The sequence below is a fragment of the Sorex araneus genome, chromosome 5, assembly GCF_027595985.1.
Source record: "Sorex araneus isolate mSorAra2 chromosome 5, mSorAra2.pri, whole genome shotgun sequence".
Taxonomy (NCBI): domain Eukaryota; kingdom Metazoa; phylum Chordata; class Mammalia; order Eulipotyphla; family Soricidae; genus Sorex; species Sorex araneus.
The window spans coordinates 10358906-10386009 of NC_073306.1; the positions used below are offsets into that span (position 1 = coordinate 10358906).

At 39.3% G+C, this 27104-nt stretch overlaps 1 protein-coding gene across 3 annotated transcripts in view; it reads right to left on the reverse strand.

The window, feature by feature from the left end:
* PDE4B (phosphodiesterase 4B) overlaps window positions 1-27104 on the reverse strand; it is a 655118-nt gene that overhangs the window by 398294 nt on the left and 229720 nt on the right. The window contains exon 1 of one of the 3 annotated variants that reach the window (XM_004607091.3): window positions 22860-23578. The exons of the other annotated variants lie outside the window; for them this stretch is intronic. Within the exon in view, the coding sequence (XP_004607148.1) occupies window positions 22860-23095 (236 nt within the window). The 5' untranslated portion in view covers window positions 23096-23578. Of the gene's footprint in view, window positions 1-22859; window positions 23579-27104 lie in introns of those variants that run through there. 3 annotated transcript variants of the gene reach the window in all.

Sequence of the window (27104 nt, forward strand, 5' to 3'; positions counted from 1 at the left end):
TTTTATGGCATAGTGGTTACAATTATAGGAACAGACTGAATTCATTATTTGTCTAAGACACACAATCATAAACAACTTAGTGCATAAATTAATGTTATTACATTAAACCTAATAAATTAAATTTACTACAAAATCAGTATACTTTTAAAAAGCCAATTCCTATTCATTCGTCATCTCTCATTCCCATTCTCTATCTCTTTTTAATATAAACCTATTTGTAAATTATAAGAAATTTTAAAATTTTACATTTGCTGATAAAACTACTACTGAACAGTATAGTTACTTTTACTATATGATCTCTAACATTGTATTTTTAAATTATTTTTTTACATTTTCTTTCCCACTGTGGGCTCAAAGTTTTAAGATGGAAGGCACCCAAATTATTCACTTGTTCTTCTCAATTCATCTGTTCATCCATACATACATGCATTCAGTCAAACAAAAAAAGAGGTATTAACTGCCTACCATGTACTAACTTGTATTAAAAGATTTAGGAGATTTATCAGGGAACAGAATGGGCAAAATTTTGTTATAAAGTTTGTAGATGAGACAGAGAAAATTAGAGATAGATAGATAGACAGACAGACAGACAGACAGACAGATAGATAGATAGATAATTTATATTAATGGTAAAAAAGTGCTCTCCAAGTAGATGAATTGAAACAATGGCTTGAAAATAAGGAAGAAGACCATATAGAAATCTGGGAGAAATTCTTTTCTGACCAAAAAAAAAAAAAAAAAATTGGCAGACTCTCTGATGTAGGTTGTTTATGTTGCCTAAGAACCAGCAAATAAAACTCAGTGTGTAAATCAGTCTGAAGTTAATTAGTAACTGCTTGGTTAGGGCCAGAGAGATAGTAGAGAGGATAAGGCACTTGTCTTGCATGCAACTGACCCTGGTTCAATTCCCAGCATAGCATGTGATCCCCTGAGCCTCACCAGAAGTGGTCCCTGAACACAGAGCCAGAAATAATCCCTAAGCACAGCTGGATGGGGCACAAACAAACAAAAAATAAGTTATTAGTTGAGAGCATAGGGTCTTGCAGGAACAGCCTAATCTGATCCCCCTATCTGAGAAAATTGAATTACAATGGAAAATGTCTGAATAGAGGAAGAACTTCATTTAACTGATCTTGTAAAGGATCACCCTCACAGTTGTGAGGGGAATTCCATTGTTTAAAGAAAGTAGGGAAAAACAGAAAGACCAGGTAAGAGGTTAACATAATGATCCGCATGTGAAGTAATAGCAACTTGGATCAGAGCAGTGGGATGGGAGAGATGAGAAGTGGTCAGACTCTGGCTATAATGTCAAAGTAGAGCTGATAGAATTTTCTGATGCATCTGAAATATGAAATCTTAGGAGTTAAAGAATAGGACTTGGGGCTGGAGCAATAGCACAGCGGGTAGGGTGTTTGTCTTGCACGAGGCCGGCCCAGGTTTGATTCCCAGCATTCCATATGGTCCCCTGAGCACCGCCAGGAGTAATTCCTGACTGCAGAGCCAGGAGTAACCCCTGTGCATCGCTGGGTGTGACCCAAAAAGAACAACAACAACAACAACAACAACAAAAAACCAGGACTTGTGGAAGGCACCAAGATCTCTGGCCAAAGAAATAAAGAAATAAAATAGCATTTTTACAAAAATTCAGAAGACTCATAACAGACTGCAACCAGGCTGGGCATTGGGGTGGGGTGGGGCACTGTCAAAAATCACGTTGTTTGTTGAGGACACACTGAATTCTAACTGTTGAAAAGGTTTCTGAAGTGATACACAGATCACGAGCTCAAATAAATATGGCTAGAGCTACAAGGAAACTTAGCACATGGTTATTGTTTAAAGTGAAAAATCTAAGAGAAACACTTGCTCTCAAGAAAAAGAGAGAGAGAGAGAAAGAGAGGAAGAGGAGAGAGAGAGAGATGTCCACATGTCTAGAGAGGGAGCATTCCAATGATTAGAAACTGAAGCCATGAAGAGGAGCAGCTGGAGAGATTGGGAAAGAGCCTTCTCCGAGAAAAAAGAGAGAATTCCGTTTCCAAGAAGCCAAGTGAAGGCAGTGTTTCCAGAAATAGAGAATAATCTTCTAAGTTGTGCTTCTAATGAGCAGAAAAAGTTGAGTGTTGAGAATCGATTTGCAGATTTGGTCATGAATGTTATGACCTCAAAAAAACATTTCCAGTAGAGTGGTGACAAAGAGAATTAATTAGATGTTTTCAGGAAATGATAGGAGGAAAATAAAGGTGTAGAGAAATATAGACAATTACTATGGTATTCTATATATATACACATACATAAAGGGGAATATAGATTGAATAACTGATGGAAAGTGCACATGAGGTGAAAGAGGGCTTCAAAAGAATGGACTACAGCAGGATGCAGATGAACAGAAATTATCTCATAGGGAAACTGATAATACAGTAAACAGAAGGACAGACACAAGGGCAAAGCCCTTGAGAGGGAGAGAGAATAAAATGCTTTTATAGGGGAGTAGTGAACTAAACCAGTCACAGAGAGTTGCTCCACAGAAACAGGAAGTCAGGAAGCATGTATGGTGAATTGGTAACAGATTTATGAATTAATGAAAGATTTGCAAACATAACTACGATGCAGGGGATAGTCAGTGCATCATCTATGACTACTGCTTTGATGGTTGGAAAACAGCTTTTCATCCTTCCAAACCACCTACCCTTTACAACTCTGCTCTTCGATGTGGTAGATTCTACAAGAAGATATTAATTCTCCTGGTTTAGCATTTACTTTGTAAAAATGACACACTCAAACCCATGAGTCAAAGTGGCTTAAGTGCAAATGACTTTGTCTGGTCCGCACTAGGAAAAGGATAATTTAAAAGACCATGGGAGAGTTTGAGAGGGCGGATGCTTTCCCTTCCTGGTCCAGAGTTGAAGGATGATAAGGAAGGATAAAGAGGGCTGTGGGGAGAAGTTCCAATAGAGCTACAGACCTCTCCAGTATAGAAAAGAATGTGCAATTCTAAATCAGAATACTTGGGCCAGCTTTTAGTTGGCCCCTTTGTCCTGGGTTACCTAGTCACAGTTGACCTCTGTAAGACTCAGTGTTTGTCATCTGTGAGTGGAGAGTAGGAGGGAATGACATAATAAGGACATGGTGTAAGTTTTTTTTATATTGACCAATTTTTATGTGGAAAGAAATTAAAATAATGATATCTTGTTTCTCTTGAGCTAATTTCCTGCTTGGAATAACAGATTTTTTACAAGACTACTACTATTCTCACTGGTTTGCCAAATTCTCCCCAAAAGTTCCCTACTGACTAATTGCTCAAGAAAATAAGTCAGGAATTCTTACAGAAATTCAGTACTTGGTCTCTGGAAACCTTTAGTTTTCTAATCAGAGCAGCCCTGCTAGGTGGCATTGGGAGAGCTATTATATTTTACCTTACACACTTTATAAACACTTATATAGATTGCATCAATTATGAACAGAGTAAGCAAAGAGTCCAGAACTGGGTCCTGCATGTAGTTACTTGATAGCACTGTAGCACGTCATGACAGCTGTTCATTGATTTGCTTGAGTGGGCACCAATAACGTCTCCATTGTGAGGCTTCTTGTTACTGTTTTTGGCATATCTAATACACCACGGGTAGCTTGCCAGGCACTGCCTTGCAGGCGGGATGCTCTTGGTAGCTTGTCTGGATCTCCAAGAGAGACGGAGGAATTGAACCGGGGTCAGCCATGTGCAAGGCAAATGCCTTACCCGCTGTGCTATCACTCCAGCCAGTGGTTACTGGATGTAGCTAAAAAATTGCATGTGCCAAATAAATATATCTCTTTTTCTTTGCTATAGTAAAAGTCTCTCCAGAGCAAGATGCATCTGTTTGAATTCTGCAACAATAAATATTTTTAATTCAACTCAACACAAAACATGAAAACTACAGCCATACATCAGAATTAGCTCAAAGCGATTCCCTCCTGGGTTTAAGCCTTGGCAAAAGAGACTAACATACACAAAACAGCAACACTTTAAGAAGCTCTAAACATACACATAAGCGCAAACCTTCACAGTACTAAGTTCTGGGCATAAATATTTTAAGAGTCATATTAAATATAAAATAAATTTCATTAATGCACTTTAAAGATGAGTCACACTTGGAAAATATGATTTGATAGGCATAAACTTCTTGGAGGCCTGATATTTCTCTCCTCAGAGTCTCTGCCAAGGTACTTTGCAGGAAATCAAAGCACTCTATAACCACCAGTATTCAATATTCATAGCACAATGCCTAAGGTAATGATGGTTGAGCAGGTAATTATTCCCAACGTGAATTCTCATTTCATTTTTTTAATATTAGAAATTCAGTTTAATACTTATCATTGTGCAGGGCCAGAGATATAGTACAGAAGCTAAGTCACTTATCTTGCTTGCAGCTGCAGCCATGACAAGGGTTCAAATCCAGGCACTGCATTTGGTCCTGAGAGCACTGCCAAGTGTGCCCATTGAACACAGAGTCAAGAGCAGCCTCTAAGCAAAGTCAGGTGTGGCCCCTCAGCACAGAGCCAAGTATAGTCTCTGAGCATCACCAGATGTGGTCAAAAATAAACATTAGAATGTTATTATTGTTTCAGACTTGCAGTTCTGTTACACCGTGCCCTCCACCAGCCTGTCAGGCTTCCTTGCCTATTGCTATGAGATCACACAGTCTCTTACACTCACCACTTTGCCAGCACACTCAGATCATGGTTACATTGACTGTATCTCAGGAAGTTTTTGTTGGGGGTGGGCTAAGCATTGGCTTGTTTCTTTCAAGTCCACAAATGAGTGCAATCATCTGATATTTGTCTTTTTCTTTCTAACTCACTTAGCCTGATTTCTCCTAATTTCAGCCCAATTGGAGCAACCTGCAAGATTTCTTCTTTTCTCCTAGTAGAGTCATAATCCATTGTGTATATAGACCATGCTTTCACTAACCCACACATCTGTTGACGAGTTTCCAGATCTTAGCTATTATAAATGATGCAGTGATGAACAAAGGTGTGCATATGTCCTTTCAGATCCAGGGAGTGATAATGTTCTTGGGGAAGGTGCCCAGAAATAGAATTGCAGGGTCAAAGGAAGATCTATTCTCCTAAAGTTAGACAAGAGGCATTTTGAAAAAATACATACTCATCATCACTGATTATCAGGAATATTTAAGTCCAAGTGACAGTGAAGAATTGGCAGAGGAACCCAGGTGTGGTGGACCCAGGGCTGAGACCTCCAAGCTTGCTTGGATCAGGACTGGGTCTCTTCCACCCAGATTCCCCATTTTCCAGTAGCTATGTGGTCACACCCAGGGACTGCCCCTGGCACCCTATAATTCCACCAACAGCCAAGATCCAGAGACTATAAAACCAAGCTCCAGGAAGAGAGCGAGGCAGAGAATCTCTTTCCCCTGAGCCTGGCTGTCTTCCCCAGGGCCCTTCGGCAGGGGTGGGTTTCAGTTTCCCTCCCCGCCCAGAGCAGAGCTCCTGTGGCTGAAGATGTCTGGAGCCTAGCCACAGGCCCCTTTCCACACATTTGGATGAGCCTCACGCATGAAGGAACCAGCAGAGAAATGCAGGTATGTGGAACCCGGGGCTGAGACCTAAAAGTCTGCTCGGATCGGGACTGGGCCTCTTCTGCCCAGATTCCCCATTTTCAGTAGCTAAGTGATTACACCCAACGACTGCTCCTGGCGCTGTGTAATCCCATCAGAGGCCAGCATCCAGAGACTATAAAACCAAGCTCCCAGAAACCAAGCGACATCTTATAGCCTAGTTCTCCCTATGGAAGAACCTGGCAAGCTACCGAGAGTTTCCTGCCCACATGGGAGAGACTCGCAAACTCCCCATGGTGTTTTCATATCCAAATACAGTAACAATGATGGGTCTCATTCCCCTGACCCTGAAAGAGCCTCTAATGCGGCACCATTGGAAAGGACGAGTAAAGAAATCTCCGGGCTAGGACGAATGGAGACGTTACTGAGATCACTCAAGAAAATCAACGATCAATGGGATGATGATGATGATGATGATGACAATGAGGTATCACTTCACACCAGAGAGAATGACCTATATGAAAAAAAAATCTAGGAGACAGGTTAGCTCCCACCCAAACAAAGCCCTGGCAGCTACTCCCACACCCCAAAGCCACTATCATACCTCCAAATGGGCCCCATTTTCTCAGGATCTCAAAGAGAACCAAATCCACCCAAAAACCCAGGTACATCTGGGCTGAAAACTGCAGGTCTTTTTGAATTGGGATGGGCAACAATCCCCCACTCTCTGTACTTCCAGAAGCCCTGGCAGCCACACCCACTTCCCTTCCCACTGATGTAAGCTCATCTACCAACCTCAGTACAGAGACTCATGAATAAATCTCAAAGAGATCACCAAGCCACAAACATTTCTAGAACACCAGTTCCAGCCTGAGACCTCCAGGACACTGAGTGACCTCAGCAGCCATTCCCATACCCCAAAGCCACTGCCCAGCAAAAAAATTAACTCCAGTCAGAATGCCCAGTTAAAATTTCTGGGTTTTCTGGAGCACGCTGCTGCTTTCATGGCCACATGGAATTTTTAAATTCTAGAACACTGACATTCCAGTAGCAGCAAGCCAGGTTGGATGGGATGTAATGTAGAAACCAACCAATCACAACTAACAAAAACATTAACACAGAAGACTTGCAACAGTCTGATAAACCCTCAGACAAGAACATAACATCCCCATAGTAACATACAACAATTCTTACAAGTTGTCTTCTACAGAAATATTTTTTTATCTTCCTGTTAGCCATTTAGTGGTAATACACACTATAAAAGTAAATTATTGTAAGCCTGCTATGGAGGAGGCTTGAGGGGTGGTTGGGAAATGGAGACAATGGTGGAGGGAAGGGGACAGGGGTGATGGGATTGCTGTTGGAATAGTGAATGCCTGTAACAAATCATCATGAACAACTTTGTAAACCCCAGTGTGTAAATAAAGTGGAAGAGGGCAGAGCAATAATACAGCAGGTAGGGCATTTGCCTTGCATACAGTGGACTCAGGTTTAATCCCTGGAATCCAAATGGTTCCCCCAAGCACTGCCAGGATAATTTCTGAGTGTAGAACCAGAAGTAACCCCTGAGCACTGCTGGGTGTGACCCAAAAAACAAAAATAAATTAAAAAAAATAGAAAATAAAGTGGGGTGGTAAAAGGGAAGGAAGGAAGGAAGGAAGGAAGGAAGGAAGGAAGGAAGGAAGGAAGGAAGGAAGGAAGGAAGGAAGGAAGGAAGGAAGGAAGGAAGGAAGAGAGAGAGAGAGAGAGAGAGAGAGAGAGAGAGATCCAAAAAAGTAGGTGCTGACAGGACTGTGGTATAAAGAAACTCTCATTCACTATTGGCGGGACTGCTACTTGGCTCCATCTCCTTAGAAAATTGTTTGGAGACTTATCAAACTATTAAGAATATAGCCAGTAATTATTAATCCCTTGATAAGTAGAAGACACCAGTCACCAATGTACACACATGTGCTCATAAGGCTTTCGGAATTCAACTCACAACCAAACTCAAATCCCCTGAATCCTAAACAAGTGTTTTGTTTATAGAGAACTTTTTAATATTAGCACTGTTGTCCCATTGTTCATCGATTTGCTTGAGTGGACACCAGTAACGTCTCCATTGTGAGACTTGTTGTCACATATCAAATGTTTGGCATCTCGAATACACCACGGGGAGCTTGCCAGCCTCTGCCGTGCGGGCGGGATACTCTTAGTAGCTTTCCAGGCTCTCCAAGAGGGACAGAAGACTCGAACTTGGGTCAACTGTGTGCAAGGCAAATGCCCTACCCACTATGCTATGGCTCCAGTCCATTTTTTTTTATATTAGACTCTCCAAATTTTCTACAAAGAAGTCACTTGATTTTATCATTACAATTGCCAGAGATATTCCTAAAATCTTATTTTTAGGAATAAGAAATCATGCCATATCTGACCTAAACCAGTTTAAAAAGTCTTATTTTTAAACTGGTTTAGGTCAGATATGGCATGATTTCTGTGAAACTCTAAAATATTTGACTTCCTTTTCCATTGTCACAGAGCCTTGAGCTTATTTGAATGGAATCACTGCCCTAAAGATATACCCTTTTACTGCCTTTCAATTGCTGTAGATGGAATCAACCTGATCAATGATCATGTGAGAAGTCTTTGTCATAAAAAAATGACATAACCCCCATTTCTGTTTTCATCCTGAAATATTCTTGAGTGAAGAAATAAAAAGTAATGTGATTTAAGCATTGCAAGCTCAGAGATAAAGGTTAAGTAGCATTTTTACCACACTGAATACTAGTGGCATGAGATTTTCTAAGAGCTTTCTGCAGGAAGCAAGACTATGAAATAAAACCCCTCTGGGAGTGTTCAATAGGTAAAATTCAAAGGTACTATTAGTTTAGGCCCAGTCTCCATACAGTCTGTCACTTACAGTAGAAACTCTATTTCTTTCAATAAATCAAAGTGTTTGTGGTACTAAATAAAGCCTGTTAAAAGGCTCCTTTTAACCGACAACCTGCATATACCTGCAGCAATTAAGGCAACCACTTAATTTTGCATTCATTTGTAATAGTTAAATATTACTTTCTATCCAGAAAATGTCTATTTATTCTTCCTCCAGCAACTAGGTTTCTCTTGCCTGAAATTTTCAATCAACCATTAATATTTGCAGATGGCATATATGAATTGGGAAAGAGTTCTTTTTCACCTCTGACTTAACACCACGGAGGCTGAGACTCCCAAATGACTGCCCCCCCCCCCTCCTGGAAAAAAAAAAAGAGAAAGAAAAAAAGAAGAGAAAGAAAAAGAAAATCTACAATGAAAATCTGTAAGTGATGGCATGAGGGAACATAAATAGATTCTTTGACCCCAAATTCTAACATTTCCCTCCCCAGTGCCTTTCTTGAGTGAAATTTCTTATATAAACAAGTCACATTTAGATTCAATTGATTTCAATAGCATTTTCATACTTTGAAAATAACTGTTTTTATTTAGTAGAAATTCATTTAAATAAACTCAGAGAAATGTTATGCCTAAGCATCTAGCTTTAATTACGGAGGCAAGTATCAGATTCAGGTAGGTAATTGAAATTTTAAAGAATAAAGATTGTTTTATGGCCACAGTGATTTGCAATCATTTTCCCTCAAAGTGAGTGACTAAACCCCCTAACACTTAGTAATTTCTTTTGCTTTGTAAATTTTATTTTACTTTGAAAGAATGAACATAATGACCTCTAAAGTAAAGCACTTTCCTGTGACACTAATACTCAAGATATCTAAAAAGAAATAGACATTGCATGTACAAGTAGCTGAACAAAATATTAATTAAGCCAAGTCACACAAAAGATCAATTTATAGCATGGCACATGCTATATATTTCTTTTCTAAAACACTCTGGATCTGTTATTGAACTGATACCAACTAATTACCCATCAATGCTTAGGAGTTGTGACAAGCAGTATACACACAATGATTTTCATAACAACCTAATGAGACACAACTAGTATTTTTTTAAATATATTTTCACCTTGAGAAAAATAAACTAGGAAGAATAAAGTGGTGTGTCAAAATTCTGGTCAAAGACGGGAGATGTGTGCAGAAAGTAGATAAAGGACCAAATGTGAGAGCCTCTTCAAACCATAATGCCCCAAAGTAGAGAAGGAGTATGGGGGAAATTGTCTGCCATAGAAGAAGGGGAAGAGTTGTAAAGGGGTTGGGGGAGGTAATACTGGGGACAGTGGTGGTGGAGAATGTACCCTGGTGGAGGGATGGGCTTTCGATCATTGTATGACTGAAATTCAAACATGAAAGTTTTGTAACTGTATTTCACAGTGATTTAATTAAAAAAAAAGATGAAATCAAGATTTAGATTATAGGGACACAGCAAAGAGTGCAATGGGTAAGGCTTGTACACAGTCCACTGAGTTAATCCCCAGCACCCCATATGGTCCCTCAAACACCTGCAGAAGTCATATCTGAGCACAGAAACAGGATTAACACCTCAGTACAGTCAGTTGCGGTCCCCAAACAAACAAAAAATCAGATCTGCAGCACCAATGCACTTACTCATTATAGTGAATAAGAGCATATTGAGAATCAGCTCTTTGCTAGGAAAGCCCAGATATGAATATCAATGAGTTCTGAAACTAGCTTAACAGGCAGATAGGTAAAGAAAACAAAGCTAAACTTCCCTTATAAGATTAATATTTGCACATGGTTTTTGTTGGTAAAAGCTCAAAACAATGGTTTAGACACCAGACAGACAGACTTGGATGCCTCATTTTCTTTGTCCGGTCTCCCTGGTCTTCCAAATTAGGATATCTGACCTGGGAAAGAGTTTTCCAATATAAACTGCAAAGGCAAAAATGGTCCAAATAGACTCAATAAGCACTTTCAGATCTGTTGTCACAAACAGGCTGAGCTTATTAATTTGCCGGAGGAATAAGAAATGTGGCAAGAAGACGTTTTAGAGATATATGGAAATGAGTTTGGGATGACACTGGAATTCTTCCAAGGCATTTGTTCACTGAATTCTATATTGGCTTTTTACATGTGGGATCCTGAAATAGACAAGGCATTTTCTTATGTTTTATTTTTCGTTTTGGTTTCAAGCTTACTGATGCAAGTGGATGGAATTACTGCAAAGTGGCTCACTCCCTATCTCTTTCACACAGTGGATAATAACAAATGGCTTTTTTTGAAAATGTTTTTCTGATAACAACAAAATAAGGTTCTCAAGTTTCTTTAGAGGGGACATAAGTGATCCACAATAGTTCATATTATTATAAAGTATATTTCTATATAATTTTACTTGGATCATTAGAATGCAATTATCACATGGTAACAAACAAATGAATGGTAAATTTCTTCCCTATTTGGAAGGGTCATATTATGGCTGTCCTAAGGTGATTTCCTTACATACTCACAAGCTTTTTGACTCCTTCAAATAAGCACACTCCATACCCAGGTATAGTTTTCAAATAATAAAAAGTAATTTCTGCTCTGCCAACCAAATCTGACAGCTGCGTGAATTTGTGTATATTTAGAGACAAATAAGATAATTAGGCAGTAACATATATCTATCTGTAATAGATAAAGTACTTACTACTTTAGTATATTAATCAAACATATATAGGGAATTAGATATACAGATGTGCTTTAAAAGAAAATTAATATTGAAATTATTTGAACATAAGGCTCTCGTATACATTTGCAAATAAAGGGACTGAAATTCCAGTTAATTGATTTATCTAAAACTTCAATAGCAAGTCTAGAAAATATTGAAACCCAATTACTCTTCTTAATGTTATATAATATAATATAACAAAAAAGATTAACAATATCAGGACCAGAGAGATAGTACAGTAGGTAAGATGCTTGCCTTGCATGCAACTGACCCTGGTTCAATGCCCAGCACCCCACATGGTCCCCCAAGTCTTCCAGGAGTGATCCCAGAGTGAAGAGGCAAAAGTAATCACCAGGTGTGGTCCAAAAGCAAAACCATGCAAGAGAAAATTAACAACAAAACATAAACTAAAATTATACATAATAGATTTTTGTAGTATATTAAATACTATATTTAATATAGCATATTATATCTATATATAGCATATTAATGTAGGACACAATCTCCTTATTAATGATGCAAATTATATCATATACAAAATGAAATACTAGGGAAGAAAAATTTGAATGCAACAGGCATTGAAAATTTTAGAAAATATTTTAAAAGCCTACAACCAATCATTTATTAGTAGGAAAAGGTAAACTATGATACAGATACCTCTAACTCTCCATTATAACTTTTTAAAATTTAAGCTAAAATTTATGGCCACATTTTAATTTTAAAATAATATGTTAATATTTTAGTATATTCATAAAAAATTAAGTCTTAAATTATGATATAAAATATATCATTTTTAAGAATGAAAATAACCTTAGCACTGTAGCACTGTCATCCCATTGCTCATCCATCTGCCTGAGCGGGCACCAGTAATGTTATACTTTAAAAATTCACCTTAAGGAAAGGGATAGCTCAAAAGACATAGCACACACTAATTATGTGAGAGATCCTGAATTTGATCCTCAGTGTCACAAAGCCCCTGACTACTACCAGGTCAAACCATCAGGTATTGCCGAAAGTTTCCTCAGTACTGTTGGGTCTAGCCCCTATCGGCATAAATTAACTAAAACAAAAGAAATAAATATTATAAAACTAAACTTAGGGGTTTTATTTACTCCAAAACTATTGTTCTGTGCCTACATGTATTTTCTTCAAACTAACAAACTACATAAGATCATAAGTGTACGGAGAGAGACATATAGTAAAAGTAAAAAATATGCACAATTAGTAAATCTAAGCATTCATTTATTATTCTAATAATTTTATGCAAATTTTTTTGTTTGTTAGTGACATACCCTGAAGTACCCAGGCTTATTCTTGGCTCTGTGTTCAGGGAATCCCTCTTGGCAGGATTCTGGAGACAATATGGAATGCTGGAGGTCTAATCTGGGTCAGCCACTTGCAAGACAAGAGCCCCGCCCACTGCACTCTCTGCAGCGCTGTCTGTGACCTATCCTGAACCACAGATTCTCCCACCCTCCTCACTGATCAAGGTGTCACTCCTGCACATCTGAGATGCATACCACTGTAATATTATACATTATCTAGACATAGATGTCTTCCAAAAATAACCATATATAGAATTTATTTCTCTCTCAAGATGATGGTTTACAAGTCCTTACCAATGATGGGATCTAGGTGATTCCTCTGAAATTTTCAGAGCCTATAGCTATCCTCATGGCTTTGTTCCAATCCATCCAGAACCAGGAAAAAAAAGATCATTCCCTCTATTCTTCACAGTGTCCCCCAAGCCGCACCTATTATACTCTGGTTCTAGAAAATAGAGTTTGGAAGCAGTTCTCTTGGAACTAACTATATCCCTTTGTTTCCAGAAGGAAACTTCCGATGGGAATTTGTGTGGGACATCAGGAAGAAGAGGATGTGCCAGTCAATCAGGGGGACCCCCCCAACACACACACACACACACACACACACACACACACACACATGTCCCAGGGATGTCCTTCTATGACTATCTAGAGAAACATTCCTTCATGGTCTCCCTCCAAAAGGAAAATGCCCAAATTCTAGCAAAATGCAGTCTGGTCAACTAATTCCTTTTTTCTACTTTAACATATAGTACCCAGAGGGATTCAAACATATATGTGTCAAACCAATTATAAAGAATGACAGAGGACCAGTATCCCAGGTCAAAAAAAAAAAAAAAAGAGAGAGACACAAGCAGGTCAAAAAAAAAATGAGACAGAAGGAAGTGAAAATTGTCACTACTGGTTTTATCTTTTCCAGAGGTCAAGGATTATTAATCCACAATTTCCTCAGTCCTCAAGACATGGTGGATTACTCAAATTTCTGTAAAAAAAGTTCCAAGGGTGCAACTCTCGATGATGTGATCATTTAATGCTGCCTTCATGGTAAACATAAGTAATCAAACATGTGAAGACACTACATGCAAATGTTTTAAAGGTCCAATAACAAGCAGATTACTCTGTAAAGCCAATCAGTGAATAAGAGACATAAGTAACTTTCTTGATCAGAAGTACCAATTGTGCTATTCGAGGTACAAAAAGTAACCAAGTAAATAACTGTGCTACAGACAACTATTCACAGCATTACAAGATAGGTAGTAGGATTTGTACACAGTGACTAAATTTAATAGGCTACCATGTAAAATGCCTAGCTTCTAGAAAAATATCACAGTGAAACCTGATCTGCAAAATTATAATAATAAAAATAAGAAACAAAGCAGTGTATTCCTAATGGCAAGTAGAAAAAACCCAAAAATTCAAAGATGGATGAAATAAGGATCCTTATAGAATAACTATCAACAAGACCGCCTTTAATCCCCCTTCAGATAATGGGAAAATGCCCAAAAAATAAGGAGTAGGAAACAGGAACCATATCCATTCTTTCTTTTATTTTGCTCAGTGAATATTTGTTATGAGCCAGGCTGCCTTCAGACAATCTAGCAGGGTTGGCAGGTAATAGGGAAAAAAAATATCTAATAAATAAGCACCTCTTTTCAGGTCATGATAAGTGGTAAGAAGAGACATTAATAAGCAAAGTAACAGACTCCAAAGGGAAAGAGAGCTTCTATAAATGATGGGGATCAGCTAAGACCCCTCTAGCGAGGGGGATTTGCATAGAAGTCTGAATGAACTTAGACAGAACTATGTGAACACCTAGCATCTTAGGCTTCCAGTGGAAGAAACTCCAAATGCAAAGCCCAGAAATTGTGTCTTAAGTGCTAAAGGAAGCAAATGGAGCTAGAGACCTGGAGATGCCGTCACAGGTAGCTTGGAGTGAGAGAAAGAATGTAGGGCCTTGTAAACTAGGAGAGCATTTTGGATTCCTTTCTGAGAACCACTTAAATGCCTCACTCATCATGTTGTGGGTATCTTGACAGTGCCGTTAGAGAAAGAAGCATTCACTATAACATCCGAACGGAAAGGCTAGGTAGGAGACAAGGAAAGAGGGATCAAGGGGGAAAGATGCAGATGGGATTTTCTAAAGGGGGCTTAGGTTTTTGTATTCATCATGTGTGCTGGAAGCAGTCATCATTACTTTACAATGCCCCTTTTACTGTATTTTTTAAAAAATTCAATATATCAAAGACTGGTCAGCACAAGACTGGAAAACACCATTTATAGATGCACATTACTGAGAAAAATGTTTGCTTTCACGAATGCAGTAGACTCAGACTCCAAAGCATAAATTTTCCACTGATAGTTTAGATTTTGAACTAAGATGGGTTTTTATAAAATAAAATATTAGTTAAATTAAATTTAAAAGTACTGGGGCAAGGGGCTGGAGTGATAGCACAGCGGGTAGGGCATTTGCCTTGCACGCGGCCGACCCAGGTTCAAATCCCAGCATCCCATATGGTCCCCTGAGCACCGCCAGGGGTGATTCCTGAGTGCATGAGCCAGGAGTGACCCCTGTGCATTGCTGGGTGTGACCCAAAAAGCAAAAAAATAAATAAATAAATAAAAAATAAAAGTACTGGGGCAAGAGAGACAATACAATGGATAAGGCACTTGCCTTGCCTATAACAGACCTACTTGATCCCTGGCACCATGTATATTTCCCTGAGCCCCACCAGGAAGCATTCCTGAACACAGAGTCAGTCATAAGACCTTAGTACTGCTAGGTAGGGCTGAGAAAATCACCCAAATGACAACAAAAGAGTACACTAGGATTGTGCACACACCACAACACAGAGCTGTCACTGTATCACTGTCATCCCATTGCTCATCTATTTGCTCGAGCAGGCACCAGTAACGTCTCCACTGTGAGACTTGTTGTTACTGTTTTTGGCAAATCAAATACCCCACGGGTATCTTGCCAGGCTCTGCCGTGCTTGTGGGACATTCTCGGTACTTGCCAGGCTCTCCGAGAGGGGCGAAGGAATCGAACCCATGTCGGCCGCGAGCAAGGCAAATGCCCTACTCGCTGTGCTATGGCTCCAGCCGCATCTTTAAAAATTTAGGACTGACATAGTTGGGTTTCCTATCTTCCCAAGCACCTTAGTGCTAACAATTTAATGTATTTGGGAGCAGTTAGTCTGCTAGAATTATTTCTAGCATCTTGCTGAAGGTGAAAAATGCAAGGGACACTAAGTTTACATACTTAGCTCCCAGTTTCCATAAACAGTCATTTGTTAAGTCATAAAGAATGTCATAAGTACAGCTTTCAATGCTATGGGATATGCACAATAATTAGAAGTCATTATCTCACAAATACACATTCTCTCTTGGCTCCTAATCTCTTCATCTTCCAATCCATTCTCCACAATGCCTGTAAAATTCCCTTCCAGAATAAAATCTATTCATGGCAATCTCCTTCTCACACGTCTGCTATAGTTCCTCAATGATGATGAAATAAAGCCAAAGTCTTATCCACTTACTGCAAGGCCTAGAGAACAGTCCCAATCTTTAAGCTCATATTACTTCCCATCTTTCTCTTTTGTAGTTCAATTGCTTCAGTGGACTTTGCTCACATTCCCCCATGCTTGGAGTCAAATCCCAGCCCAATCCCTTATTTTCTGTGTAACCTTGGGCCAACTGTTTTTCTTCCCTGACTTCATTTCTTCCTTATAAAATGGAAAGAGTGGCACATGAGTCAAGGTTTTATATGAAACCAAATACACACATTTAGAACAATGTCAGATCAATTTTAAGTGCCAAATAAATATGGACTTTTGTATTTATTTGTGGGGCCACATCCAATGGTACTTGGAAGCTACTCACAGCTCAGTGCTCAGCGGATTGAATCCAGGGATCCTAAAAACAAAGCATGCACCCCGTCCCTCTGAATCATTTACCTTGTGCCTGGGCTTCTTTTTTGAATAAAAATTACCTATTATTTCTTTCCCTCTGTTTTCCACTCTTCTTAGAAAATAAGCTTTCTTCAAGACCCAACACAAATGTGTTCCCATAGTACACAGATCACCAATCTTCAGTAAAAATACATATTGGCTAATTTTTAATCGGCTAATTTTTAATGTATTATTTGGGACTCCGCTCCAGGCCAGAGGGGGGCAGGTGAGAGTCTGCCCCAGCCCAAGGGACCCAGCCCTGGGAGCCGACCTACACAACCTACACAACCCAACTGCCACCACACTCCAGGCTGCTTTGCACATGCTCTGGCTGAGCCTCACACATGAGTGAACCCCCACAGAACCCAAGTAATGCAGAACTTTGTGACCTTGGACTCTCGGCTCAATGGGACCCCACCAGTCAACCTCCACAACCCAACTGCCTCAAAGCTCCAGGCCGCTTTCCAGACGCTCGGGCGAGCTTCACGTATGAGTGAACATATTCCTAAACTGCGGCCGCACAACACATCATAAGACACTCCCTACTAATTTTCCATAATTACCACACCTTATTTGATTGCAGGCAAGATGGCACCAATGCTGCCTGAACGCGGCTCACCATCTTGCCTTAGACAACCCGTGGCTCAGCACGCCAGGCATGGAACTCTACACATGATCCCTGTTGGAACTCTACGCATAATTCCTGATGGACATCGCTGACTGTTTCAAAAGATTCGGACATAATAGTGTCTGCTGAGCATGAAGAAACCATGGCAGCAGCCACAGCGTTGCCATCTGCGCCAGCAGGTGCCATCGGACATAGAGCTGTGGCGGCAGTGAGCGCAGTGGCTCATCCATTGTGGGGTGCTGTCAGCCAACCACCGGATGACCTGGGACTTGGCACAGGTGTGTTCGACCTGGCACAGACCCTCTGCGATAGGGTCCTGCTCTACCAGCTGCTCAACAACCTCTGGGCGCACTCCATCAACCTCAAGGAGATCAACCTGAGGCCACAGATGTCCCAGGTACTGCTCAGTGATGCAGGCAGTTGCGTGTTTGTCACTGTGCAGATAGTTACAACATGCCATTTGACCAAAAGCTTACATTCTGTAGACTGGGAACACCTGTAAAGGCGATTAGAGGCTGCCCCAAAGCCCACACAGCAGAGCCTGGCAAACTACCTATGGTGTATACTCAGTATGCCCAAAGCAGTAACAATGATGATCCTCATTCCCCTGATCCTGAAAGAGACCCCAATATGCCATCAGGCTACACTAGCATGTGACAGGGACGGATGGAGACGTTACTGGTACTCACTCAAGCAAACTGATGAACAATGGAATGACAGTGATGACAGTGATTATTTGGTGTGAGGTGGTTCTTGGAAGGTAAAGTGATTATATTATTCTCATTTTTCTTATCCTTTAAGCCCAAATAGAGCCAGAAGAATCGCAGGGTGGTAAACATACGTTTTGTCCAACGAAATGTTCAATTAGTAAATACATAAAAACATGCATGTCTCCAAAATTTTACAGTATTCATAGAAAATACTTCAAGGCAATGCAATAATAACACAAAGTACAGATATTGCATATTTAATTAACAAACTAAATTGTATAAAACAGTAAATGTACCTAACATTGAGGAAATAGTCAATAATCTATTATATTGTTACCTTTTTTCTTTACTTCTTTTCTTCTTTATGATCTCCAGCTCTCTTTTATCATGTGTATATTTTTTAGAGAATAACCGTGTCTTTTTAATACTTTTGTATAGTGGGTACAAAAATATGCATTTTATAGCTCTTGGTTAAAATGAATAAAGATTCCCAGGATACAAGTAGAAGCAAATAGGGGGAAAGGACACAAATAATAATAATAATAATAATAATAATAATAATAATAATAAACACTCATCTTTTTTGAAATACTAACTCTTGTTGAAAGAACATGGCCCCCTGACCAATATGCTCACAGTTGTATGTACAAGCATGGACAGACATGCAACTTGCCAGGAACTTTGCTCTTCAAGGGGAGACAGAAGGAAAGAGGGGTGAGGCGGGTCCAGGAGGTATTCAAGACCTTCTCTCAAGCAACCTGCTTAAGAGACTTTCATGGGCTGAGGCTGAAGAATGACAGATGACTGAGGTTGGAACATCAACAAAGGAGCAGTGGAAATCCCCCGACACTGTGGCAAGTTTCAAAGAGTTAACAGGTCACATAAGTATGGCAAAGTAACACCAGCCTCAGAAACAGTCTCCCTAAATTTGGAGTTAAGGATAAATAATAGGTAACCTACAGACTCTGACATCAAGTTCTCCACTCCAATTGAGCACTGCTAAAAATTTCACGGATGCTTAACAATCAATCTGTCTATATTTCTTCATATATTTTAGCAAGAACTATGGTGCCTATATCTGAGTGTTGGAATTAAGAATGAATATGGGAATTGGGGATGGGAGTTCAGTGTCCAAATAATGATTAATGGAGAAGAACTATTTGGAAGAAACTAAAACAATTCAGAATATTTTCCTTTTATATCTACATCTGTTCTATGTATTAGTGAAAAAAAGCCATGAATTTACAGTTCTACTTTATTCCCAAAGAAACTTAAATGAGATAAAATATGTGAGCTTTCTAATGAAGGTTTTGAAATCTACATGACTATGGGAATCATATGGGTTGGGCTGGACTATTTTTCTTTTCTTGCTCATAGCAGTGCTTTAATTATATATTTTGCAGAAATTAATGATGAAAAAGTGAAAAGCCTAGGAAGCCAGAGAGGTAGTACAATGGGTTGAGTGTTTATCCTGCATGCCCAGTATTCAATCCCCAATATTCCTGATGGCCCCCTGAGGCCCACCAAAAGTGAGCCCTGAGCACAGAGCCCTAATCACTTCCAGATTTGCTGCCTACAAAAGAACCAAAACAAACCAAAACCCTAGAACCTGTTAATAATGACCTTCAAATTCAAATGGGATCTATAAATTCTTCCTTTCTTCCCCTCCCTCCCTCCTTTCCCCCTCCCTCCTTTCCTTCCTTCCTTCCTTCCTTCCTTCCTTCCTTCCTTCCTTCCTTCCTTCCTTCCTTCCTTCCTTCCTTCCTTCCTTCCTTCCCTCCTTCCTTCCCTCCTTCCTTCCTTCCTCCCTCCCTTCCTTCCTTCCTTCCTTCCTTCCTTCCTTCCTTCCTTCCTTCCTTCCTTCCTTCCTTCCTTTTTTACTTCCTTCCTTCATTCCATCCGTCCTGTCACACCCCTCTGTGATCAGGACTTACTCCTAGCTCTGTGCTCAGGCATCACCATGGTGGTGCTCAGAGACCATATGGAGTATCAAGTCAATATCAACCATACGACAGGGGTATCACGCCAGAATCTGCTGCATGCAAGGTAAGCACCTTACCCCTGTACTATATTCGGGCCCTGTAAGTGTTTTCTTAGTATTTGTTAGGAAAAATGTAGTAAATATTACATAAATCAATAAATAGATATATCATAAGGAATAATTTTCAAATACTTGACTAAAAAGTAGTGAGATTACGAGCCAAATGAAGTTATAGAAACTATTTTCTTCAAATCTTAAAAGCAGAGTAATTTTCCATAAGTCAAAGAGAGAGTAACTGTGGTCCTGCCCAAGGGTAAAAGGAAGCAATGAGTGAATCACTTAAATTCCTTCCAGATTTAGGATTGTGTAACTATTGATTAGTGACAACCCATTGAATATGTACTTTTTAAAATAAATTTTAAAATAATCCTAGAGCCTGTATTTCACAAGTGTTTCTTAAATTCTCTACCATTAGCTCACACTTCTTAACTTGGATTTTCCAAAGCAGACTATACATTCAGCTGACCAAAATATGAAATTTACAAATAACTAAAGATAAAAAAAATTGTTCAGTGGGTTTAGATATAAATTGTATCCTCAGCATTGTTTACTTCATCATGAAAATTACTTTAATTTCAATGCTGAAATCAAAACAATCCAATCTTCTTAAAAAGAAGCTTACAGTCTACTGTAAAGTAATAACATGTTTTTAGACTTCCAAGTGCATATTTTAGAATTTCTAACTCAAATGCAAGGTTTGGAAAATACCAACATTGATCATGAAACAATGGTACATTCGTCATGACAAAAGGCAAAAATAAAGTACTTATGGTATTAGTTCCTCATGCAATTATTAATCTTAGAAAATATTCTATGTTTAAAGGGACATATTTTAATTTATAGAAAAGCCATTTAAATAAATTAGTATTGTGTGTATTTTCCAGCTAAAATTTGTATCAAATGAAAATAAATTTGAAAGCTATTAACATATGCTAAAAATAATAGAAATAATAAGTAATACAAACTTAATAAGGAGTTGAAAACAAACAATATTACTTTACTCCGAAGCATAAGAAATGAAGTATGTGAGTGAGGAGGGAAAGAACTAAAAATAAATCCTGGTCACAACTGAAGTTATAAGTTTTATGATTCATGGTTTTTAAAAACCTATTATGTACATTATATCAAAACTTTTTGACAATTAATGGGAATTTTCATTTTAACTCAGCTAGAAAAAAATCACTTTATTAGCATAAGTTACCTCATATCATTTAATCATTCTTTTTTGTAACTTGCTGTATGAAAATCTGTATAATGCATGAGTTAAACTGGGTCTTTAATCATTTTTAAAATTTGGGTTCTTTTGAAAAGAAAAAAATCCAGTATTTATAGCACTATGTTCTTAGCACATCAAGAATCTATTCTAAGTAAAAGAAAGGTCATGTTATTATTCAGAGACTCTATATTAGAGAAAATATTCACAAAGTTTCATGCAGATTTACCATTATCTGAAAATAAGCTTACTAAAATTAAATGTCCTCCTGGTCAAAATAATGGTTTAATATTAACTCAAATAGTAAAACATATGTGTCTATTAGGCAATTGTATGTTCTCCATCTTTTTCCATTTATGAAAACTCATGAAGAATATACTAAAAATAATATGCTCCTGCATATTTATTATTTCTCCAATCTACTATTTCTTCAATTTAGTCATCCTACATCGCAAACAATGTGAAAATACATACAGGCTGAGGGTGGGGAGAAGCCAGAGAGACAAGTTTTCAAATAAGTGAGGACTTAGATATCCCTCTCTTTATATGAACGATGCCATTGGTTGGTTTTGGAAAACTATTCCCATGTATTCTACAAGTATGAGATTGCAATTAAAGAGTAAGATCACATTAACCCAAGAAAGAATCCATTTTTTCACCAGAAAATTTCTCCAGTAAAGCAAACGTATGAACACTAATCTGTGTTCAGGAAACAAAAATAAGATTTACCTAGTTAAAGTGTATGCTGGCTTACAAACATAGGCAGGCTTCCTATTCTAGGGATAACTTGAATTTGCCAAAACATTGGGCAGACAAATGCTGAGGTGAGTAGAAAACAGACTTCAAGTAAATACTAATTTCCAAAAGAAGGATCCCCTTGGTTTATAATGTTATGGCCCTCTAGTATACATTCACAAAATCACTGTGTCAGAGACAGTTGCTTTTCAGAGACCCTATCTTCCTATCTTCCTTTACTGCCATGTTTCCTATTAAATAGACATTGTAGTCACATATAACCAATTTTAAAGGGAACCTTAATCTAAAAGAAAACATAGCCATCAAGGAAATTAGACGTGGCCTGGCTTTTACAACCAAAGTTCATTTCATTTCTACTTTCCTTTTTCCTTGTATTTCACTATAATGCTGATTTAATGAAGCTACCTATTGTAGAGAATATGCATTGTCAAAGTGGCACATTTAGTGCAATTCTAGAAGGTTCTAAAATTTATTTACTTGGCATTCTAAAAATATCTATATGTTTCAAGTCACTTTTTTTAAACCACAAGAGGCTCTTAAAGCTAATAGCAATTTGAATCATAAATAAAATTAATGAACCACGTAATTTTGGAAGTGCTAATTTAGTTTTCCTTTCCTGCAGGAGGAAAAGATAAAGTCAGTAAGTCAAAGCTCATTACTTTATAACTACAAACATGGAGGGGACTACATTAACTTCGACTTGATATAGTATCTTGGAGAAACAAATTAGAAGATCCAAACACTTATTCTTATACCTCCAAATGCTATTTAAACGCATCACCAAAACAACCAAAAATAAAGTCACCTCTCCCCCCAACAGAGATTAAACCCCCAAACGACTTTTTAAAACTCTTTCCACAGCTAATTCACCTAGAATCAGTTAGGTCTTTGGACAAGGCAGTTATTTCAGACTCTCAACTGGGAGAGGCTGGTCATACCTGGGCACAGCTAATGGCACAATGACAATTTAACACACAGGGCACCGTGTATTCGTCAGTTCTCAGGGCATTTTACACTTGAGCTCCGCATTCTGAACTAATTTCGAAATCACAGCTGGGAGCGCCCAACACCGCCGACACCTTCCAAGTACCCTCTTACCATGTATGAGCCACAGTGAAGCGGCGACGCTGCCGGATGCTCTTGTTCACCAGCAACTTTCTGAAAAAGCACGGTGAGTTCCTGGGAGAACTGCGTGGAGAAATTTTAGGAGACGTGGGTCTGTTTCCCGGTAGTCTCGGAAGCTCAAGTTCCAAATGCATTTGCTCCTTGAAAGTCTTGATGCAAACCTCAGATTCCGAAACAGTAAGTTCCTTGGAAGAATTTTTTGCAGTCATGTCTCAGATGCAGAACTACCTTCCTCCCTGCAAGACAAAACCCTCACACATAATAGCCAGGACGCGGCCGGCGGCAGGTGAGGCAGTTGCGAAGTCTGCAAACTATTTCCAGCAGCTCAGCAGCAGCGGGGAGCGCAGGAGCAGCATACTCAAAAGAATGGCAAGTCAGCCTGTCACAGGGAGCTTGATCAGCCCGGCTGTGCCTCTCGCTGCGCCAAAGTGCTTCCTATGTCAGTAGCCTCCTTGTGGATGAGGTTCGTCTGCAAGCTACACACTGACACTCACTGAATTCATTCAGCTGAATATATCGACTCATGAAATATTCATAAAGGCTTCTGATAAATCCTTGATGTGCGTTTAAAAAACAAAATCTTATCAAACCAGCTGGTTCCACGGCCGGAAAGTAAGCAGAACCTGATCCACTCGTTTCTGGTTCGACACAAAGAGCAGAGCAGAGAGTCTGGTCGGCATGTGAGATGTGCAAAGTCTTCATTCAGAATTCTCCTGCTCTGTAAGGCACCCACCAGGGGCTCCGCCTACCAAATGCTTATTGGCCCTGGATTATTTAAACAATTGCTCTCGGCTTCCCCCAACAACCCTCTCCATGGATCGGCTTTGCACAAAATTGGGGAAACTGCCGGTCTCATCTGGGTGAAAATTGATTAAATCAGGGGCTGTCCAACAAGCCAGCTGATGCAGCCTCCCGAATTCCAGTTTTTAATGAAAGAGCTGTTTGATGAAGTTTTTTTTCTTCCTTTCCCATTTTCAGAAGATCCCAAACCACATCAATATTTAAAAAAAATTTTTTTAAATGTCAGCGAACATGAAAACATTGGATTTGGTTCATTCCCCTGAGGAATTGAACGTCTAATCTTGATTCCAATAAACAGTTCCCTGATTCCTCTATGTAAGCTCAGTATTCAGGCATTATCTACAGCAGCCACCCTCTGTTAGGTGAAAAGTCACTTCTGAAAGCCACGTTTCCCAGAACAGAACCAGGGGTAACTGGCAAAATGAAAACTTAAATTGTAGAGTCCACACTTCCGTGTGCAGGTCCAAGATACCATGTCTTCTGGGGGGTGAAAGGTTATTTATCTGTTTCTATATATTATGTTCCCAAGAGCACGCAATTAGGGGCAGTCAAAACTGTCTCTAGTTCCAAAGCAGATCACCATAATCTGAAATTCCATCCAGAGATCGACGGGGATACATACAACTCCACTCCTTCTAAATGTGCAGAGATGGAAAAAGAGGCCGCTGGTGTCTGAAGGGCAGGAAAGCTGTGAATGTTTGTTCTATCAACTGCTTCTGGGTCAGTTTCATCTCCCACAAACTTGACAGGGGCAAGGGACAGCCATTTGGCCAGAGTGACATTCAAGAAATGATTCACAGTCAAGACTTCAGAGGGGAAGACAGACACATCACTTTCCTCTAAGGTGTGAGAACTTTCAATTTTAGAAAGTCACTCCCATATATCTTATACTCTGGCTGAGTGTCTAAAAGGCAGACAATGACCTTTGTGTGAAAGGAGCCCTCACACCAATCCTTGAAGGAAAGGTTCAGTCACCCATAATTGAAAGGGTATAAGCTCGGTTTACAGATCTTATCTTAGAAAGCTATCACTAGTTTAATAGGAACTAAACATAAACCATGGGCCAAAGTCAAGTCAAGAGATTTGGGGATTTAGAATGAATCCTGGTGATTACCTAGTTCAGCTCCTCATTTCAAATATAAGCAACAGACCAAGAGAACCTCCGAGACTTATCCAAAGTCACGTCCAAAGCTGAAGGAGTGCTGAAACTAAAACCCAGGCGTTCAGCTCTCCCACTGAAGGCTCTTTCATGGTATGGCAGCAGAAGTCAAAACAGTTCTTCTTTATGGATTTGAAGACATTTTAAGAGCCTATTTTTAGAGTGGATTTTTAATAATATCATGGGAGCAAATATGGTTAGTGCTATTATTCATTTCATTATGGAAACAAGCCAAGACTTTCCTCCAATAATATGATTTAAAGGTGAGGCATGGCAATATCAAATACAGCCAATATTTATTTTTTTATTGAATCACTTTGATAGAGCATTAAAAAATTATTCATGATTGTCTTTCAATCCTACAGTGTTCCAGCATCCATCCCTCCTCCACCAGTGTAATTTCCCAGCACCAGTGTCCCTTGTTTCCCTCCCACCCCTTCAATCCACCCACGACCTCAGCCTGCTTCTATGGCAGGCACCTCTCTTCTCTCTCTCTCTCTCTCTCTCTCTCTCTCTCTCTCTCTCTCTCTCTCTCTCTCTCTCTCTTTCTCTCTCTCTTTCTCTTTCTCTCTCTTTCTGTCTCTCTGTCTCTCTCTCCCTCTCCCCCCTCTTTCTCTTTCTTTCTCTCATTTTAGGCATTATGGTTTATGATACAGATGCTGAAAAGTTATCATCTTTATCCCTTTACCACCTTCAACACTCAGTTCTTGTTCAGAGTGATCATTTCCAACTAGTGATGTCAAAATGGACCCTCCTCTATCTTAACTACTCTCCATCTCCCACACCATTGACCAACCATTAACCAGTCCTCCTGACCGTTTTTTGGATATTAGTTTCATACTGTTTTATTTTTATATTCCACAAATGAACGCAGTCATACTATATCTGTCCCTCTCCTACCGACTCATTTCACACTCCAAGTCTATCCATTTATAGGCAAATTTCATGACCTCATTGTTCCTGTGTAGTATTCCATTGTGTAGATGTACCATAGTTTCATTTTCCACTCATCTGTTCTCAGGCACTCAGGTTGTTTCCAGATTCTGGCTATTGTGAATAGTACTGTAATGAATGTAGGAGTGCAGATGGTGTTTCTGCTGTGTGTTTTTTGGGACTCCACAGTATATTCCCAAAAAGTGGTTTTGCTGGGTCAAATGGAGCTCAATTTCTAGTTTTTTGAGGAATATCCATATTGTTTTCCAAAAAGACTGGAAAAGTCAGCATTCCCACCAGCAATGAATGAGGGTCTCTTTCTCCCTGCATCCTTGCTAGCACTGGTAGTTCTTGTTCCTTCAGATGAGTGTCAGTCTCTGTGGCGTGAGTTGATATCTCATTGTTGTTTTGATTTGCAACTCCCTAATGATCAGTGATGAAGAGCATTTTTCATGTGCCTTTTGACCATTCCAATTTCTTCTTTGAGAAAGTTTCTATTCATTCTTCTCCCCATTTTTTGCTGAGGTTGGGTGGTTTTTTCTTGTAAAATTCTACCAGTGCCTTGCATATTTTTTATATAAACCTCTTATCAAAGTGGATATTGGGTGAATAGTTTTTTCAACTCCATGGGCTGTCTTTGTATATTGGTCACTGTTTCTTTTGAGGTGCAGAAGCTTCTTAGTTTAATATAGTCCCATTTGTTAATATTTGATTCCACTTGCTTTGTCAGTAGTATTTCATCTTTGAAGATGCCTTGAGTTTCAAATCATGGAGGATTTTTGCTGATGTATTCTTCCATGAACCTTATGAATTCAGGTCTGATGTCGAGGTCGTTAGTCCATTTTGATCTGAGTTTTGTGCATAGCATAAGATAGAGGTCAGAGTTCATATATGTTTGCAAATAGCCACTCTAAATATTGGCAGCAATTATGGTTTGTGATACAGATGCTGAAAGGCTATCATTTATATACCTTTGCCAACTTTCAATACTCGGTTTTTGTCCAGATCATTTTCAACTAGTATCATCATAATGAACCCTCCTCCATCTAAACTACCCTCCATCTCCCACACCATTGACCACACAATTACTGCCAATATTTAGAGTGGCTATTTGCAAATACATATTTTTTCAGGCCAGAGATTCAGGGGTAGGGACTGAGGATACAGGGCTACCTAGGTATGTGGTGCTGAGGATCACTAGGACCACCCTATAGTGCTTGGGGACTCCAGGGTCACATTCATTGATGCTCGGGGTACTATATGATGCTGGGGGTTGAACTAGGTTCTGTCACAGTCAAGGCATGCATTGCATCCCACCGCTCTAC